This window comes from Vanessa atalanta, chromosome 13 (genome assembly GCF_905147765.1).
Source record: "Vanessa atalanta chromosome 13, ilVanAtal1.2, whole genome shotgun sequence".
Classification (NCBI taxonomy): domain Eukaryota; kingdom Metazoa; phylum Arthropoda; class Insecta; order Lepidoptera; family Nymphalidae; genus Vanessa; species Vanessa atalanta.
This window is the reverse complement of record NC_061883.1, coordinates 3,334,232-3,355,968: the sequence shown is the minus strand read 5'-3', so window position 1 is coordinate 3,355,968 and position 21,737 is coordinate 3,334,232. Positions and strand designations below refer to the sequence as shown.

At 34.2% G+C, this 21,737-nt stretch overlaps 1 protein-coding gene across 1 annotated transcript in view; it reads left to right on the top strand.

Moving 5' to 3' along the window:
* Positions 1-21,737, top strand: part of LOC125068130 (fibroblast growth factor receptor 3-like) — a 140,488-nt gene that overhangs the window by 28,283 nt on the left and 90,468 nt on the right. Inside the window, exons 5-8 of the mRNA XM_047677148.1 lie at positions 5,318-5,495; positions 8,106-8,365; positions 9,409-9,446; positions 10,163-10,326. Of these exons, the coding sequence (XP_047533104.1) occupies positions 5,318-5,495; positions 8,106-8,365; positions 9,409-9,446; positions 10,163-10,326 (640 nt within the window). The remainder of the gene's footprint in view (positions 1-5,317; positions 5,496-8,105; positions 8,366-9,408; positions 9,447-10,162; positions 10,327-21,737) is intronic.

Genomic DNA, 21,737 nt, shown 5'->3' with positions numbered 1-21,737 from the left:
GGATTTATCTTCATCATGATGAAAGTAGTGTTGACAGGTTTCTATAGGTTATATAAGATTTTAAATGAACATGGTTATTTTTATTACTGTTTAAAACGGGATATTTACCATGTTTTTTTTTTATTTGGTGGAGCTCGATATTTCGACATTATCTACGAATGTCTTGTTTACGAGACATATGATGAGATGTTTCTATAGGCTATACCTGAATATACATATGTTATGGAACACTGATAATAAAATGACTAATCCTACGTGCTGTTATTTCAGGCTTTACGGTTAAATACCTAAAAAAACTACAGAGTTAAATACATAACGTATATGTCATCATAATAAGTCGGACTAATGTTTTTTTTCTACATAAATTCTCGGTAGCCAGTTTCATTGCTACACTTCCTTTCTTTTCCTAGTGTTGTTAGACTTCCTTGTCTCAGAGAGCACGTAGAGCCTTCGACATTTGAACTCTATTACAATACATCGTAATAAGATGATTATAGTATCCTTGGTTATTCTCTATAGCTTATGCGCGGTGATTGATAAACCTAATTTGTAACACGTTCGGTAACGATGACGTCGGTCGTTGTAATTTCACATAAATAACACAACTGCCTTACCGACACCGTATGTTGCGATATGATCTTATATATAGAAACAATTAGTCGTCGCCCACAACTTCTCTAGGTTTCCTAAAAAGTAGGCAATAAACCTTAAAATTTAGGCTTTATAAAAAAACATATATACGCATGCCACCCGGTCGGGAGACCGGGTCGGGTATGTGGGACTCAACCGGGAACTAATGCCCCGTGCCAGGGCACGTAGTGCTAATGCCCTGTCCTACCCACTAAAACCAACCTCGGGTTTCCGCCATGCCGCCGAATGGTGAGGCCACGGGATCGCCAAGGGCATGCAACCGCGACCCCACCAGTGGCAGCCGCCGCAAGGTGGCTGAATATTCATGGAAAGCGCGCTTACTGCGCGCCTTCCCCCTCATCCTCCACGTGGGAATGTGACGAACTCCCCCGAGTCCGCCACTGGAGGCTGGGCGTAAACAAAGCTGACACTCTGCGGCTGATAAGATAGTAGGTAGGCTCCGCCGCTGACCGCCGGTGTAAAACACCTGGGAGGCTCGAGTAGCGAGCCCTCCCACTCCCTCCTAGCTAACGAGGCCACTCACATGGTCCGCCCTGACGCCGAACAGGAACATACCAGGAGCAGCCCCGCGGCATCCCTCCCGCCAGTCTTAGCCGTGGCCGATGAGCAAGCTCAAGCCGGCCCCGTTGCTCAGGGTACACCACGAGGAGGTGACTGACATGTGCCCCTTGTCGTTACAACCTGTTCAACCAAATTACTTACAGTATAAAGCTGATTATCCTTACTTTTTAATTATAGTAGAAGCGAACCCGAATACTACATATATACACGTTATAATATGCTTAATATACTGCGGAAAATTGTTTTGTAATGACCATCCCAGTAATGAGAATCTAGTATTCGATGCGCAATAATACAAGTAGATAAAAACGGACAACATAATGAATGCCAAGAAGATGCCAAGAATATGCCAGATAAGTGGACCGATTATTCCCATAGGAACACACAACATAATCTCATAGGACACAATATATTATTATACCGCCCAGGATTCAATATTGAAGATTGGACCATCTGATGTGAGGGCTATTTTTTGCAAGATTGAACAACACACTCATAGACTAATTAAAACCCAAATACTAATACCCTGTATTATTATGGTCTAGTAAAAGTAATGAGTAAGCCAGTGTAAATGAGGAATGAGAGGAAATGACAGGAACGAGGAATGCGACTTCAGAGAATACATAATTCGCAGGACATTGGAGATGTAAAAATATGTTTGTTTCGTAAGTTACAAAACTTACTTTACGTTATTGCTAACTCCCAATTAAGTAAACATTTTTGCCTTATAAGGAATGGAGGAATAACCTGTAAATTTCCCTGCTAAGCCTCCATCCATTTGAGGAGAAGGTTAGAATGTGATTTTGCCATGCTTCTCCAATCCTATTTCGACGATTTCTATATGACAGTGCGTTGATAATTTCAGTGAGATATTAAGTATTAATCATAGTTTGTCCATTTTTAATGGCGCTCGTGTTCTTTATGATCAATTGTTTGTATCCGGCCTGATAATTATTGTGATTTTTGCTAGAAGCGGGTAGTCCCGAATAGGCTAGTGTCAAACGTGCTGTCTGCTGAAGGGTTGTCCTATCCTTTATTGTAGTTCCTTAGCGACGTAATAATTGTTATGTCATTAAAATGTATAAAATAAAAATGCATGTTATGAAATTACGAATTATTATTTATTTAGTAAAAACATATTAACTTGTCACAGCGCACAAGGCAGACACTTTCTTACCTATTAGCCAATAAGTTCTCAATCCAAGTTAATCTACTTAACCTTAAAATATTTTGTGTTATTGTGCTGGGAAATAACAGTGTACTGAACAATCACAAGGTGTGTTCTGATATTCCGCCACACCGCGCCCACCATAGAGGATAACAGCCAAAAGCATTTTAAAGGCCCTTCTGATGGTCCGAAATATGTATAATATTTGACAGATTCATTCATGCAGCACATGCAGGTTGTGGGGACACAATGTTCTGCTTTAATATGCAATAACCAAAGAAATTATGTAAGAACTGGTTTATACAGAGGTGTTAAGAATAACAGTGTCTATTGACGAAAGTGATCACTTGTCATCCTTCGGCATTTCATATATAAAACGTGAAAAAATAAATGAAGTCTAGAAGCTCTTATTTAAACGAATAACTCCAACAACTCTACTAGAACAGAATTTATGAGTAAAAATATCTAATTCCGTCGAAACGTTTCGGCCTTGTAAAGTGCTTGTTATTTAATTTGGTTTACTCTCGTGAAAATCAACTGTTATTGAATTTGAAGAATGAATGAATGATATTATCATATAATATCATAGTTAATAGAATTGAATGTATAATTTTTGGCTCTTTAGTCATTTTACTTACAATAACATACGTGTATTACGGCAAGTAGAAATATAAAATATCTTCTACAAATATCATGATAGAATACTAGTAATTTACATTTACTAATGTCATGTTTAAATATTCGAGATACCGTTCGTTTTATTGGATTACGCTTCGTAAAAAATTATAAAATCTGTACGAGGCGTAATCCTAAAGCGTCTCAATGAACACGTTTTATAAATTTCGAAATGAATGTGTCGTAAAAATTTATAGGAGCAATTTTAACGAATCGTTCCAGTACTTCAAAAGCGATCGGTTATTGTTGTAAAATAATGATTCGTTAAATATAGAAACCGAGCAATGTATATCTTAACTAAATATATACAAATTGAAAACCATCTTTTTCACTAGTTGTACCTCGCAGCTGCACACGCGTTTTAGGGGTTGGCCATTAGGTGTTGGCCATAAAAAGAAACCTATGTCCTATACCTTAGAGATCAATTAATTATGATTCCATTAAATTCGGTTTAGTAGTTTGGCCGTGAAAGAGCAAAAGAGAGACAGACAGACAGAGTTACTGAGCTGCAAAATAATAGGTCCCGTAGGTCTACACAATCAAAATATGTGGTCATTTATGTCGAATTTCCCATATATTCGCAAAGGGAATTGAGATGTTTGTGGATAATAGAAATTCACGTTCAATTGCTTGATAGTTTATTAATAGGCACGTAAACCATTGTGCTTTAGACGCTTAAATAATATTTAATAGGCTGGTTTAATCGAAGAAGAGGAATGAACCTAAGAATTACGTACTCCACGCGATTTGCGTATAGCTTTGTTATATTATGCACTACAATCAGATCGATTTGTAATATAACATAATTCCGCTTGAATACTTAGGTATATCTACTTTAATTTTTCTTCCAAAGTTACGATAAAAGCATCGTCGATAATCAAAACATCAATTTTTTTGCGATTCAATAATGAATTCAAATTTAATTCAAGATCTCGAACAATAATATCACGTCAATTAAATGTCAAATTCGTTCATTTGTCTTTATTTCTCTTGTGTTTGGAATTGGCTATAAAATATACCTTATTTATTCATATATTTTTAACTTTAGCTTTAATTAGAAAATCTGATAATTCTGCGTAATTCGTATGACATTACCAAATTTTTTGGGATCATTGGAGTAAATTAAAGCATAAACCATAGATTTGACCGACTTTAAGGTTCTGTCTGAAGCATATTAGTGCGTAAATTGCATTATTGCTGATTCAGTTTTCCGCTACCATAAGAGTTCAATTTATTAGTAGAATTCCCTGAACATGTTGAACCATAATTCGCCCGATCGTTTCTTACAACTGCTTGAGATGGCTCTTATCTACGCTACAGAAACCATATATTATGATAAAATATTTGTTTTTTGTTATTTAATATGGGAAGGCAAACTAGCAAATTAAGGACTACCTGATGTTTAGTGGTCATAACAGCCCATACACATTGGCACTGATTAAAATATTAACAGTCTCTTACATCGTCATTGCTCCACCAACCTTGGATATTATATCCCTTGTACCTGTAGTTACACTTACTCTTCATCAGAACACAATTAAGTATTTCTATAGGGTCGTAGAATACTTGAGTCTTATACAATGTCGACTTTGATTTAGATTCGAGGATATAATTCTCTAATATTATTCCGCACCCAGTAGATTAATCCTGTTTTGAAAATATAAATAATTAAGGTTTGAAATATTCTAAAAGCATTATTATTAGATTCACTTTTACATTACAATATAAAAAAATATACATTACAATTAGCATTAGCATTAGCAGCCAGTAAATTTTCCCACTGCTGGGTTAAAGGCCTCCTCTCCCTTTGAGGAGAATGTTAGGAGCATATTCCACCACTCTGCGCCGATGCGGGTTGACGGAATACACATGTGGCAGAATTTCGTTGAAATTAGACACATGCAGCTTTCCTCACGATGTTTTCCTTCACCGCCGAGCACGAGATGAATTATAAACATAAATTAAACACATGAAAATTCATTGGTGCCTGCCTGGGTTTGAACCCGAAATCATCGATTAAGATGCACGCGTTGTAACCACTGGGCCATCTCGGCTCATTACAATATAAAGGTCAATGATGTCAAAAGTCAATTGATTCACACTTATTACGATAAAAAAAAAATCCACACCAAAATATTGCAATATATGCAATGTTTTCATGACCACATACAATCGGATAGATCATTACATATAGACACATGAATAATTTCCCAAAAATATATTTCGTAAAACAACATTATTCAGTTTACAATTTCTTTGCAGAATGTGTCGCCAGAGTTTGTTCCTGCGCCCACGCACCAAGACTACCAATGCCAAAAGTATCAGCAAAAACTCTATCTATACAAGGAGAGCTGTTTGTCAACGTCACGTGGGCTTTACAAAAACCGAGAGAACCGCGGAGACTACCACCGAAGTTGAAAAAAAGTTTTTATTTTGTCAGGTAAGATAGCGACGAATATCATTCGTATAAAATCATGTATTACAGAAACTATGTAAAGCCGGAAACAATTCCCTTGAATACGTTCCAAATTCGGAAACGAAACGCCTTAAAGTTACGCCTTCTGACAGGTATTATATTATAAATGTTCTTACTACGATACGATATATCAAAAAATATATTATTGTTTATTATAAGATGATATAATGATACATTTTTAATTAAATTATTCGTTAGCAATTATCATATTTTTTCCCCAAATTCAACGACATTTCAAAGAACACCGTCCATTTGATCACTTGACAAGAACGGTTTTTCTAAGGGACCGGACATAAAGCTTGAAATAAATCTTTAGAAAAAAAAAAGAATATTCCCCTGATTATTAAATATAAAGAAAGTTCCACAATCTGTTTTGAATGTTGAATGTTTGCTTGTTAATAAAGTTTTACAATTCAGAGGTTTGTATTGAAGAAAATAAATTATGCGAAAATGTTATGAATTGAAATTAATCGGTAAGACCAAATGAGGTTTTGCTTTTATTAATTTCAGAGAACTCATTTTGGTAAAATCAAACCTCATTTGGTTTGTTTTTACCAAAATGAGTTTTGGGTGCGCTAACACTATTGCACTATCTATTTCTTTTTTCTTATAGTCTGATGGGCAATACAAATCGGCCAGAGAAAGATCAGGAAACTAAATAATTTTTTAGGGCAAAAATTAATTAAAATTTGGTCATATTTTGACTGCTTTTTGGCCCTTACGAATGATGAAATCAGACTGGTTTTTTGGCGCTTAAAAATTAAAAATAAACATCAACAGACAGAGTTTGCCACTCATTAAAAAAATCTAACTTAAGTCATCCGTCGGACGCCACTTGGTCTCTTTTATTTAAGAAGATAACCGTTGCATTATTACGTGTGTCTATACATTATACATGTAGTTTTCTCAGTGACGCAATAATACTACGACGACGTTGATTACACTATCATGGAAATGTTTCGTTATTGCGCACGCGCAATAATAACTGATTTGCTCGTTAAGACCTTAATAAACACTACGCAAAATCATAACGAAAGATTTAGTATACGTTGAGATAAGAGGTTTGAATGTGTAGTCAATTTAACAAAGCTAAACGTTTTAATGATATTTTCTATGAAATAGGTAGGTGAACGACCAATTGTACCACCTGATAGAAAGTGGAGATGGTGGTGACATCGCCGATAGAAATTAACCCCATTAGAAATTTTAATCATTCCTTTAATTATTCCAATACGCCATTGACCTTACGAACTAAGTTATTATGACCCTTGTAATTGTAGTTACACTGGCTCACTCAGCCTCCAAACCGGGAACAAAACAAAACAGAGTATTATTGCTTGGCGGTAGAATATATAATGAGTGGGTGGTACTTACCTACATGGGCTTGTACTGAAAGGAAACAAAAATCAAGTAACCATCCGTCTCCCTTCGTGAACGTATGCGTGGTTTATTACAGTAACGGCGTGGTTTATTACGAACGTAAAGTGAGATGACAAATAAAATATTCTCACATTATTACGTATTCGATTCACAAATCTGGAATTTCATCAAAACATTATAAACTTCGCTCTCCCGATTTTCTGTTTTAGAATTGAAGTGTCGTTTGATAAGCCTTCAGGAAAATGAGCAGTTTCCTCACGTAAATTTTATTTTTATTTGTGTTGTTGATATTTGGAAATTCAGAAATAAACATATTAAAAAATATATTACATATACATTTAAAATATATAAAGTAATAAATGTCAAAGGTAAAAAGTTACTCCGACCGACTTAAGAAAACATCGATGTCGAGAAAACTAACTTATAAATTCAATTAGATACAAAATAAATATTATGTATTAACATCACAATATTTTTTAGAAAGATCACTGTTTTGCTGTGTGTGTGTGATTGTCTATCTTTTCAGCCGCGTTTCAAAAACACCTCATCCTTGACAATAAATTAGAACCAACGGAAATGATTAGGAGATTAGTAGAGGCCAATATGCTCTTCTAAGACAAACAGACTTTTGTTGACATGTATTTCTTGTAATGTACATCAAAACAGTGGAAATTTCAAGTGCTCATGATGTCATTAATCAAGGAACAAATGATTCCAAAGTCAATTTTAGTATTAAATAATGCGTGAAACCCATTGTAAAATTATCTCCAACGATTTTATTGTGATATTAACCTTAAATTATTTATATCTCTTTCTTTGTCTGTATGAATGTATGTCTTGATAGACTTTCAAAGATGAGATCGCGTCGAAAAAAAACTGTGGCCAACAGGTTGCCAATATGTACACGCACTAGTAATATGGTATGACGTATTTGTGAATGTGTTAGTTTCAAGCGTAGCTGCCACACTGATCAAGATAATTAAATAGGCCCCTTTATATTAGTTATGGCAGCTATCTAGATATTTAAACTCTCTAAGTTATTAACCTTCTTAGGAGAACAGGCCAGGTTCAACAGTGGAACAATCATAAGTCATTATTGGCAAATATCTTTGAACATGGTGACATCTTATATATAATATGAAAAATGAAAATTTAGACGAATATCGTCCATAATCTGGTCTGCATTGTCCACAGTATTGGGAAACAAATGGTGTCCGATATACATCCCGCGCCCTGGTTCGCCTACACGATATCGCGAAGAGTTGATGCCGTTGGGTTCGTAGTTGAACCAGACGGGAGTCAATGGCAGCTGCTACCAGTCACAGAACGCAGCAGCTCACGAAGCGATAAGCGGGGCGATCAGAACATCTTACTTGACGTAAAGCTATTAGCTCGAGTCAACTTAGTCGATGAACGAGGATGCATCGGCCCACCAGGAAATACTACTGCGTACGGTTCGTTGCTATTTTTTTTCATAAATTCATAACATAATAATAATTGTTAAGGTTTTACTGACGAATGATCAACATAGGGAATACTTCCGTCAATTTCATGGAACGAATACAGAAAAATCATGTCACGACTACGTCTGCCCGGAACATGAAACATAGTTGATGGAACATTGTCACTTTAGTATATTTAATGACCAGTTACCATATTTAAGAAACAATTATTTTTTCCTATGGATGGTATAATTGTTACTATTAAAGTGTTTTGTAAGTATGTATGTGACATAAAATGTCATAAAAATTTACGGCTCGCTTGATTTTGAGTTACTGTTTACAGAAAAACGATCAGTAACTGAGGTACAATAATGATATATTAATAATTCTTTGAATTTAAAAATTAGATATAAATTACTCGGTGGTAGGGCTTCGTGCAAGCCCGTCAGGGTACCAACCACACATTTCATATTCTTCCGTCTTGAAGAGTGAGTGAAACTACAGGCATAAGGGATATAGCAGTTTAGTTCTGTGGGTTTGTGGTGAGCTGGCGATGTAAGGAATGGTAACTTTATCTTATAACGTCAATGTCCATGGGCGGTGATGACCTAAGTGATCATCACTACATGGTGGCTTATTTGCCCATCTGCGCTAATTTTAGATAAAAATCATGATATCAAAAGTCTATTGTATCAAGATTCTTACTCCTCTAAAATATTATTTATTGATTTCGGTGTCAATCATAATTGATAACCAGTTACCAGATTTACAAATTTCGCTCCTATATATGTTCGATACTAATATTACAAATGCGAAACTAAAAATAGAAAGTAAAAGTAGCTCTGTCTGTCTGACTGTCTGTCTTTACTTTCACGATAAGATTTGATATGAAATAATCTTAAATCCCAAGGACAGAATCCACTTTTTTTACCAACCACTTTACGACTGACCCCTAAAATAAACCGCCGGGGACATCTATTATAAAATGTAAACATGTTGTGGAGCAATATTAATTGTTTAATCTGAATTTTATTTAACAGATACTTTTTTTCTAGATCCGGCAAATGTCACAAGATCTCCTATAGGAGCATTTGTAAGTATATTAGTTGCTCCTTAAGTTATAATAATGGGTAGATACACAATTCGTGTTTGAGTATGGAGCCTCATAGTTCGATCGAGTAATTTATTACAAGAAACTACATATATTCATAAAACTTTGTCGCACCAAATGTCTCAAACTTATTAATAATAGTTTGTATATAATATTGATCAGATTGTACGCTTCAATGTATTACGTGTACGTGAATTTGGAATTGGAATTAAATTAATAAAACAGATTATTAATTCATTGCGTAAATAAAATAAAATGAATTTTCGAGCAATCGTATATACTGTTAACATAATAACTGCTACACATGGTCACTTTAAAAAAGCACATATACAAAACATGTCAATATTAATAAAAAGTCAAAACAGGCACTATGATGATGTAATATGGTCCAACATATTGTATCTTCGACCTCCCCCTTTCAACCATAATTTTATTTTATTGATCCCGAATTTATTTTCACGGGTGACATCGTTTTAAATGTTTTTGAGAAACGTTGTTGGAAAGCTGGACTGTCCGACTCAAAACAGAATGTATGGTCAACTTATAATATTAATTCATTTATTTTAAGATTTTTTTAAATTGAAAATAATTTATAGAAATACAAAGTTTATGTCGAGATGTTATAGCTTGGTCGGTATGTGATACATCGTTAAAAAGAAGCTACATTCTAGTAATTAATACGTGATACTATCTTTAAGGCATTGTGGGCTGCATTTGGAGGAGCCTGCGTGTTGGCGATGGTTGCAGTACTAGCCTGCAGCGCAAGAGCGGTTAAGAGAGTGCTGAATGCATTCCGTCCCACTTCCGCATCGACTCCTTTGCAACCTTTGGGTCATCGACCTCTCTGGTTCCCGCTGGGCACGTAAGTAGTTTCATACTCATTTCAGCACGTTCGCGTTCAAACTTAGTTAATGTATTATAATGTTTAAAAATATTAGCGAAATACAATTAATATAAACCCGGATTCAAATAAACAATAAAATATTTATTAAGTTTATTGGGCAACACCGCCTCGCTCATAGTTTTAGACCACACCTGAACATCTCACAGGGCGAAATATGTTAAGTTACTTCTCACTGTTAAGAGAAACGATACGTCAATTTCAAAATGAAATGATAATGGATGGATAAGGTAAATCTATGAATTCGTTATAAATAACGACATTCGTTCTCGTTTTATTATTATTTTTTTAATACATATATACGTATAGCCTATTCTAATGGAAGTAGGAAAAAAGATAAACAAACCTTAGTATTTCATGCGATTCGCTAATAGTTATATTGTGTACTACTGAGAGTTTATGTTTAGTTTATTCATCTGGACAATATAAGAATTGCAAGTCAAGCTAGTTACATGATATCATTGAGTATAAGTGTGTGTGCAGAGACAGCTATATTTTAAAAAAGGAACGGACCACTGCCACAGTCCACTGGGACGCCAATCATGACCGGATAGCTTTTCAAGGAACGCGTTACAATCCAACCAAGTCCAAACCTACGTGTCAAACCATCAACCTTATCATCTGCAACCAACTTGGTGTCTGCATATCTGTCGTCACATTTTCACTTCACTCGATAAGATGAACCGCTATATCACTTCAAAAACTTCATATTAGTTGGACCTACGTTAATATTAATAGATGTTCTAACGATTCCAGCTCACTTATAACATACGCACATATCAAGAGATATGTTTATGACATCGCTCATTACTGTGGCTGTGTGGCTCATGAGAAATGTTGGTTTTCCTTTAATTTCTAAAACTGACAATTTGCTATAAAAACCAACGCAGGCGCTCGTATACTCATTGATTGAATTAAAGATTAATACTTTTTATTTTATAAAATTTAAATATAAATTAATAAAAAATATTCGTTATTCAAATAATAGTATATTTTTCTTATTTTTAAAATAATATATAGCAACGAACTATATAGTATAGTGGGAGAAGAGAGGACCCCCTCATTCGCAGTGAAGAGAGGAGGACATGTTTTAAAAATTAAGAGAACGTCATGCCGTTTCCCGTGACGGCATACGAATCAGTCCTACCATGTAAAAAAACATTCAAAGTTTATATCTCCAAACAAAATAAAAAAAAAACACGCGAAACAAATCCCTGTGTATTAAACATGTATGTCAAAAAGTTGATACTAATTTTATGTAATGGTGCCATAATATTTTAATATCGCATATCGCCTTGGAGTGTCCGATAAACTTAATAACTCACACAACGAAGCTTATTGAAGCTTTATTGATTCGAAGCTCGTTTATGCTTATATCATAACACTATTGATCCCTAGGCTTTATTTTTAATATTTGTTACTTTTTCCTTTTCCAAGTACCGAAATTTAGTACACGAACTTATCAAATTATTCGACATAATATTGTTGTTGATTTGTGTTCATTTTTAATGTACATAGGATCAGATCATCTAATAAGCAGTGTAGGTAACTGCTTAAGGGCATCGACTAGGAGCCCTTAGACAGGACAAATATTGGTAAATAATAATTAATTATTTGATAATTAAATTGTTAAAGGTAGATATTATTTGAATAGTAAGTACTATAGCATACCTTCGTAACATATTAAAACCCACCATATATGTGTAAATAATATTGCATCGCAGTAGAATATACCTAATTCTTTGAGAAAGTTAGTAAAGTCCCGAGACATGTATTGCCTAGAGGCTCCGAAATGGTAATTCTAGCCCTGTCTGTACATGTAATATGTCTGCCTAACGAGGCAGTCTAATGGCTAACTTACAAAGTCGTACACCCCGAGGACCTAGAACAGGCCCTGAAAGAAGTAATTGAAAAGGTTATTGGGTTTTCCTGTCAATAAATTCTTAGTAACAGATGTTTTATAGAAGGCAGTGTTTGCTCTCACGTAAACCAGTTGGTCATGCGCCTGAGATAGTAGAGAGTACACCTGTATTAGGGCAAACTATAGTACACTATAGTTTTTGTTCTGCTCAGTCGCTTAGTTTCCGGACCTTGGCCGCAGTGACCCTTTAAATGTAATTAGTAATTTGATTTAGGCAATTTCCTAATTAACAATAACAACGAATAATTGTAGACGACATCATAAATATAATGTTTAAGTATAATATATAAAATGACCAGCTAAATAGCCGAGATGGTCGAGTGTTTAGAACGCGTGTATCTTAATCGATGATTTCGGGTTCAAACCCAGGCAGGCACCACTGAATTTTCATGTGCTTAATTTGTGTTTCTAATTCATCTCGAGCTCGGCGGTGAAGGAAAACATTGTGAGGAAATCTGCATGTGTCTAAATTCAACGAAATTCTGCCACATGTGTATTCCACCAACCCGCATTGGAGCAGCTTGGTGCAACATATTATTCTCGCCGCGGCATTATTTAACTAATCTATACTAATATTATAAACGAGAAAGTCGCTCTGACCGTCTATCTGTTGAACTCTCTCTCTCTCTCTCCCTCCCTCTCTCTCAGCCGAAGGACGTCCACTCCTGGACATAGGCCTCCTCCAAAGATCGCCATAACGACCGGTCTTGTGCAGCCCGCAACCAGCGGCTTCCCGCGACTTTACCAGGTCATCGGACCAAATATTAAACGAATTTTTAAATTTTCATACGAAGCAAGCCTGCAGTCCAAAGAAGGATTTAGGTTTTTTACGTTTAATACCTTAAAACACGAACGAAGCTGGTGATAACTAGTAAGATATAAAAATGAGTATGTATCACAATGTTAAATGCCTTAAGACGTCTTAAGACGGTTTACAGAATTTCGCGATATAGATACGAAGTGATCATTTACAGAATAACACTGCTAATTAACATACATTATGAAAATATGCATGTGTTTGTTGGTTTTAATTTTATAAGAATAAAAAATTAATATGTATCGGAGGAAACATCCTTATTTTATATCGAATTCGTAAAGTTCAGTGACAGATGTGTTTATCATGCATCGATGCGCGTATTGTCGATGATATTACGTTATATTTATTACATAATCGAATTCCACGAATTCATCTCGTAAGGGTTAAGGGGTAATGGAATAAAATCATAATTTGCGTCAAAATGGTGTTTCCATATCCAATTTAAATAGCAAGCCTCAAACATTATTTAGGTTTTTTTTTATGTCATAGATTGGCGGTCGGGCAAATGAAAACTAAGATGTTATATCCCTTGTGCCTGTAATTACACTGGCGCGCTCACCCTTCAAACCGGAACACAACGATACAAAGTATTCTTGCTTGGCGGTAGAATATCTGATCATACTCACACGGGCTTGCACAAAGCCCTACCGCCATTTGATTCAATATTTATTGAAAACATGTATTTGGAATTAAATATGAAAATTTTGAATAAAAAATGTTACCAATGTTATATCATTCTATCTCGGACATCAGCATTCACTTGTCCCTACTTTATTTATTTGGGTACAGCGTAGCGTATGTACGGAATCTGGTAGAAACTTCTCGGCCACTTATTTGACAACAATTTCTTGGGTAGGCTTTTATCCTTTTTGACATATTTATATTGAGACTCCCTAGACTAAGGGTTCGAACACTTATTTAACTTTACTTATTTTTATTTCATTTTACTGCTCACATTTTTTTTTAATATGAAATTTACATAATCGCTTACATTTGAATGAATAACGAAAAAATATAAACTGTGGCTGTTATAATACTTATGGAGTTCTATTTACCACAACCAAAGAGACCAAGTAGGTATAATTCAAGTAGGTATAAATATCAGTTTAATCAAATTTGGCTTATAAAAGAATGTATAAATGCGCTTATTCTAGTAACGGCCTACAAATATTCCACTGCTGGGCAAAGCCTGTTCTTTTAATGATAAGACAGATAAGTGAATGTAATTAATACGATAACTTAAGATTTTCAAACTTCCAATTTTAGCATCATGCTTACATTTGACATTGCTCACGGGCAAAATTGTCATTAAAATTGACGTGTACCTCACGATAAGAATGTTATAAAATTTCTTAGATATTTTATAGTACCTTGTCTAATTAGATAGTTTATAGTACCTTGTCTAATTTATCTTACTAATGAATCTTTGTATATATTGTTCTGTGCGTACGTAGCTGTGTTTGTCACTGAACATATCCTTAACGGCTGCACTGAATTTGATGAATGTTATAATATACAATTATTAATATGTTTAACGTTTGATTAAACGCTTTAAATACGGGAACTACCTGTTGCATTTGGATATTATATATTATATTTGCATAAGATAAGACTGGAAAGGTTGACATATAGATATATATATATATATGTGACAATATATACTGGTATTTAATTAGTGATATGTCTGTTGCTAATAAATACAGTAAGATAAAATATAATTGCATTATTTCCAACTAACCTGATTAATTTTTAATCTGCCAATCGAGTCGACAATTTCGCAATGACGTAAGCAGATAACATCACGATGGATCGTTGAGGGAAACGATCGGTCCATTGTCTTCGGTTCGACTCCGCGCGATACCATCGCGATGTTTCAAGCTCATTTGTATGTACTTTCACGTGATCTTTCTCATGCACTGTTTATTTTTTACGTCATAGTTACGAAAACAATTTACGACTGAATTAAATACAGTTTTGACATAAGTGGTAAAACCACCATAACAATTGTGTTGTTAATCACCTGTAAAGTGTCACTTAAATAACACTTGCCTGAAAATGTATATTATTAATTTCGTCTGCGAAAGACCCGATCGAAACCTATCCCTAATTATAGATCGTTAAAAAATAATTATTTTTAGACGACAACTTTATAATATAACCGCAAAACTCGTATAATCGAGATATCTCGATATTAAATCCATAAAATTCAATGACCTGAAGTTCAACGGGCGGCCATTTTGACGTTTACGGGTGCGTTCAGGAAGTGTGTACCAAATAATAATTTCGGGCGCGGTACGGTAGTTAGTATATTTATATTTGTTTAGTTTCCGATCGAAGCCTGGTTCTCATCTCTATATAACATATTTTTACATATAAGTCAAGTTGTTTGTGATTTTATAAAACAAATTCACCACAATAATGGCGTGGATGCTAATCTTTTCACCACAAATTCTTGTAATTTATATACTTATTTGCTTATTTCCATCCTTATATTCCCTAGCTACCTCTGTGTTATTACAAACATACAATCAGATGATATTACTCGAATAGCGGAAATAGTACTAATTATATATAAATAAAACTCAGGAAACAGGAGGCAGGCAGGCTAATAATAATTCTGTATCATATTAATGGTTATCAGCGCTGGGCATTTAGATTTATTCAATACATTTATCGAAATTTTTGAGGTTATTTTTATTTTCCTATTCGTTTTCATTTTATAAGTGAATTTCAACCGAAGATTTAGAGTTCCAATCCAGTTTTGTTTTCCGTGTATCAAATTTGGCTTATAAATTAATGCGCTTATTCTAGTAACGGCCTATAAATATTCCACTGCTGGGCAAAGCCTGTTCTTTCGATGAGCAGGTTTTAAGCATGTAGCATGCTGCTCCAATACAGATAAGTGAATGTAATTAATACGGTAACTTCCAATTTTAGCATCATGCTTACATTTGACATCGCTCACGGGCAAAATTTTTTACACAATTATGATGGATTTTATCCGTGTGCTAATGTGGACTTAGAATCAAATCTGTGCCCGGTGTTGAAAGTGTTCGTCACGATACATGTGTCGATTTATCTGCCATGTGTGTATATGGAACTGCTTTGTATTGGAACTGCTTGGTGGCTTTGAGATGTGATGATTATAGAATGTTACTTTAATTTCAATTCTCCTCACCTTTCACACGGAAACAAAGCAATACAAAATGTTGCTGTTTGGCGATAGAGTAACTTACTAGTGAGTGGTTCCTGTCCAGACCAGCAAGAAAGTCCTACTACCAAGTAAAAGGTCGACAATGTACCTAAACTAAAACCAACCCCCCCCCCCCTGTTTTGCAAAATCTGCAAACCTGAAGACCTTGCAGATGGGTGTTGCTAATCACTTTCAATCCTCCTGACTGTTATCGGTATCTATATTGGTATATTTTATTCCAAATCTAATTACTTAATTCATAATAATGATTTAATTAAATCAAATAAATTAATTGTATTTATTCAAGTAAACTCAACAATAAAGTTTTTATTAAACGACGATATTTAATCTATCTCACGTTTCGGAAAACATTGTTTCTATGGTGAGAAAAACAACAAGAAATTCGAATTGCGCTTTTAAAATAAACCCGGTTATTATTCACAATAATTATGATTGCGTTGGAACCCAAGCATAAGAATAAGCATCCTTATTAAAAAGTATTCTTTGATAATAATTAGCAACTCGTTAATTACATTCAGAATATTTATTTATATAGGTCACAAAAATAAATAAATTAGTGAATATATAATCTCTGCGATTGTCAAGTCAGAAGTTACAATGTGTCCCTTATGTGTGTATGTACTAGTGTATCAGTTGTATACTCAGTTTATAATACAAAAGGCGCATCGCGACGCGAACGCACGGAACTTTATAATGAAGCAACAAAAGCGAATATAAAATCAAAAGCGAATAGAAATTCCCAGTATTGTGGATAGTAATAAGCAGCATTAACATAAGTTAATTATTATTAAGTACAGTGAGAGCGCTTATGACGTATTAACAAAAATCCGCTTTGCTTAGCATTTGTATTCGTAAGGCGTGTTTTGTGTGACGTCACAGCATTAAACTCCAAACGGATTAAAACTAGAACATACCTAACAGTTTTGAGACTTGTAATAATCGCGCTCCAAAATGTAAAACAAGTAATTTTTCGCAAGATTTGAATGTACGAAAATTCTTCATTTGTTAGAACGATGGATTATGTAAGACTATGAAGGCCATCAAACGGGCGAATACCGTAGCGGATGCGCAATATAATTATTATGACTTAAACCAAACACAATTTAAAATTGCGAGAAAATTACTTTAATAAATGTCAAATTAGTTTGCTATACTAGATATATTTATTTATTTTTAAGAAAAAAATACTGAGACGTAATGAGGATAAAATTTCAAGGTCATTCCATGACGCAAAAAAGTTTCGCTTATGTTATGTGTACTGAGTTTACGCTTTAATTATCTCTTTAATTACACGACTATATGATGATTTATAATTTTATGTATATATTTATTAAGTAAAATAGCCTACGTATTATACAGCTTTATAACGAAATAAATGAAATAGTTTTCATATAAAATATTTTTTATATATCGCGAAACTTTTTAATTAATCATTTATACAAACTTAGTAGATTGATACAAAAATGTATCCAATTCTAATTAAAATCTTACGCAAACACTTGATAAAACATACCTTCGAGACATTAAATTATTAATCTTAAAATAAAAAACAAAACGCTGTGTCCGTGGACACAATTACATAAAAAGATTTCAACTCTCGTCTCACTAAGTGGCTTTGGTTCGTCGAGATTCAGACTTATTAATGATCTATATTTAAGCCGACTGTGTTCTATTCTATCAATGATCTCACAGATTGTAATTACAAATAAAAAACTAGTATACTCTCTGTAATAACGATGTAATCCTCGAGATTATTAAATACTAAAATTTAGTACATAGAGCTTAAGATAACTAATAAATAAAACGAAATTATCTATTTGTGTGATTACACAAAAACTACTAGACTGATATTGATGAAACTTCTTGCGCAATAAATCTTATAGTACTTCAACTGATAATTCTCCCCCTGAGGCGACTTGCTGAATATATGCTAAAAAGGTCGATATTGAGCTGAACACCTCCTCTCTCCTGACGAGAATTGTACGAGAATGTACGCTGAGCACCGCACGGGAAGCGTCACGACTGCGCTATATCAAAAACATTGCTGTTCCTTCCATGTATCGACAATTGCAGATCTGTTCGTGAGAAAGCGGATCCAGATCTCTGGTATCTTTTTTAATATTACCACTACTGAAAAAAAAAATTACACTTATTCTTCCAAACGTAATTGCTTCGTATTATTCTATTCCAATATTGAAGGAGAGTCATTATAAATTACGTGGAAAGGAATATCATCTTAGCTTTGTGGTGCAAAAAAACCTAGTATATGTCTTTTAGCGCCATTGCCCATGACCAAGTTACATACCAGGTAATGAACCTTAGGTTGAACATAAGCCAGTCTTCCACCCTGTATAAATAAACCTAGTATATGTCTTTTAGCACCATTGCCCATGACCAAGTTACATACCAGGTAATGAACCTTAGGTTGAACTTAAGCCAGTCTTCAATAAAAGGAAACAAAAGGTTTCGAAATTAGTGAATATTTAAATATAGCGCGATATTATGCTATACGGCTATGAAAAGTTATCTTTATATAGTTAATCAAAGAGAGAGGACACCGTGATTCATTGCGTTGAAGAAATTGATCTAATGTTAAGTATAACATGTTCTTACTACAACTTAACTTTAAGTTATAAGCTAGTTCAATATAATTGCTTAATCCAAGTAACGTAAGATTTTTCATTTTGTTGTGAATTGTGTTTTATAAATGTATTGAAAATTTATATAAACTTTCCATTAAAGGATTTATTCTATTAAATGAAATAGCTATAGTCCGCGGTTTTACACGCGTGAAGTTGCGGGGACATGTTAGATGACCAATGAGCGCAAAACCTGATCTTTTTTCAAAAAATAAAAAACTGGGTTTTTTTAAACCTTTTTCATAGTTCTTTTTAATAAAGATCTTCTCTTCTGTTATGAAGATGGATTGTTTGATATTATTATAGGATATTCAAGATGTAGAATTGTATTGATGTATTCAGGGTGGAATTTTTATTAACTTATACCACGATATATAACCTGATACGAACCCGAATTTGATGAAATTTGGAATGAAGCTTGAACTCTAAGGGAGGACATAGCTTTTTATATCTAACATATGACGACTAACCTCTAAAACGAGAGCAAAGCCGCGGGCGACAACTATTAACGGTGAGAAAGATACTCTTAGCCGGTATATTTTGAGATTGATACTAAAATTTTTAGCATCTTCATTGACATGTAGGCGTTGTCTTCATATATATCCGACAAACTATAAAATTACCTGATATTTTGTTGAAACGGTTTATCCGGATGCGTTCGTGTTTATTCGCTTCGTTCATTTGATGTTCTTTCCTGTTATATTTTGATATCAAAGCATGGGTTGCAATAAAGCAATCTATTAATATGGTCATTATATATGTATAATAATCGTCTGTCAGCTATCGTGTAACTTCTAACTTGACTAATAATCGTCACATTTATATTGTATTTTTATTTTTTTTTAAGTCAGGTCGTAATTATGGCAGTGGTAAAATCCGGAAGATGGCGTTGTAATTATTTACTCCGATTTATATCTGTTTACGCATGTCGACGAGTAAATTATATGAATTTAAAAAAAAAGACCCGCTGAGTTTCTTTCGGCGGTTCTTCTCAGGTCAGGGTGTTTCCTTTTCCGAAAATTGTTTAATTTGACCATCAATAAGAAAGTGTAATGTTTTTATATTGAATAAAGGAATTTGAGTTTGAGTTTGAAATGTAATTATTTTTTAATTCAATACTGTAACACGACGAATCAAAAGTGCTTTTATGTTGAAGAATTTTGATTTATATTAATATGTATAAGTTTTCATACAAGATAAGAGAGTAACTAAATCTCAAACCGTTAAGTGACATTGTGGCGCAGTATGGATAACTCGATTTTTACATCTCTGAATGTAAATTCTCGATTAGGTTTATAATAGTAATTATTATTTTTATTTCAGACAGTTCGACACCTATTTAAATTTTCTATTAAACAAAAAATAATCTTAACCTTCGGACATCTCGTCAAAATTATAAGTTTCACCCGCGCCACCTAGATATCCGAAAATCCACAACAGCGCGATTTTTAAAACATTTTCTGCCTCACTCAACCACTCCGTGGAACTATCTTTCGCCGGCGGTTTTCCGAACCGATACGACTTGGGAACTTTCAAGAAAATTACTTCTTCCTTAAAGGCCGGCAACGCACCTTCAAGCCCCCGGTGTTGCAAATGTCCTTGGGTAGTAGTCACTTTCCATCAGATGAGCCTCCTGCCCGTTTGCCACATATGACATAAAAAAACAATAAAAAGCATTGTAAACCGATCAGCGAAAGCCGTACATCGATATTTTATATCAAGACTGTCACATAAATCCTTTGTAAGAATATTTCCCAATTATAAAGATATCCTAAGTATTAAGATATAGATCTTATATAGATCCTTGCCGCACGGAACACCATCGTCGAGTCTCTCAAGGCTTCTTGCATTTTCGTCGCAGATGACTAATAACCTTCTTAGTTCCCTAATTGGGAGATTCAAAAGCATATCATATAAATAGCTAGCTGATCATATAACATTGCACATATGTGGCAAGACATCTTTGAATAAATACATAATTGATAGAATCAATGAAACCGTTAAAATATTTGTTAAAGAAAGCCAACTAATTTTGACGCAGGCTTCACACCAATTAATAATTACCACCTTTTGGCTTGTAATCTGGCGAGCTCCTGGTTTCCTACTCTGGATCGAACTAGTAAAAATTCAAAGATCCTTTCTTTAGTCCATGTCCATTATGTCCATGGGCGGTGGTAATCACTTTCCATCAGGTGAGCCTCCTACTCGTTTGCCCCCTATAACATAAAAAAAATCTTTAGATTCAATAGAATTCCCGTGCTTCCTTCGTTCATGTCAGTGATAACATGAGAATGAGGAATCAGAAAATGCACCTATGTTTAAGCAAATATTTGTGCTCTGTAATATCTCCAGGACAATTGGCTACCCCTTGATTGCTTAGGCCATTAGTAGGTCAAGGGGACTGTCGTCGTCTTTGGTCACGACATGTGTATTTCCGTTAAAACGTTTTACAAAATAAAAAGTATCATCGCTATTAAAACCCGACAATTTTTTTCTCATTCTTAAAAATATATTTATTATTGTTTATTTTTTAATTGATGTGTTTCTTGTTTTATTTACTTTATTATATGTAATTTTACTTGTCCGTTTGTCATGGCTTAGATTACTAACTAACTAGGGTTGAGCATAATGAGTTAGCCTATAATTGTGCTGTATGATATTAGCAAATACAACATTTTTTAATAGTGTCATCTTTTATAAGATATATATGTACATTGTGTCGGCTTCCTATTTCATAAATAAATAACTAATCAATTTATCAATTGAATTTATTGGACACTT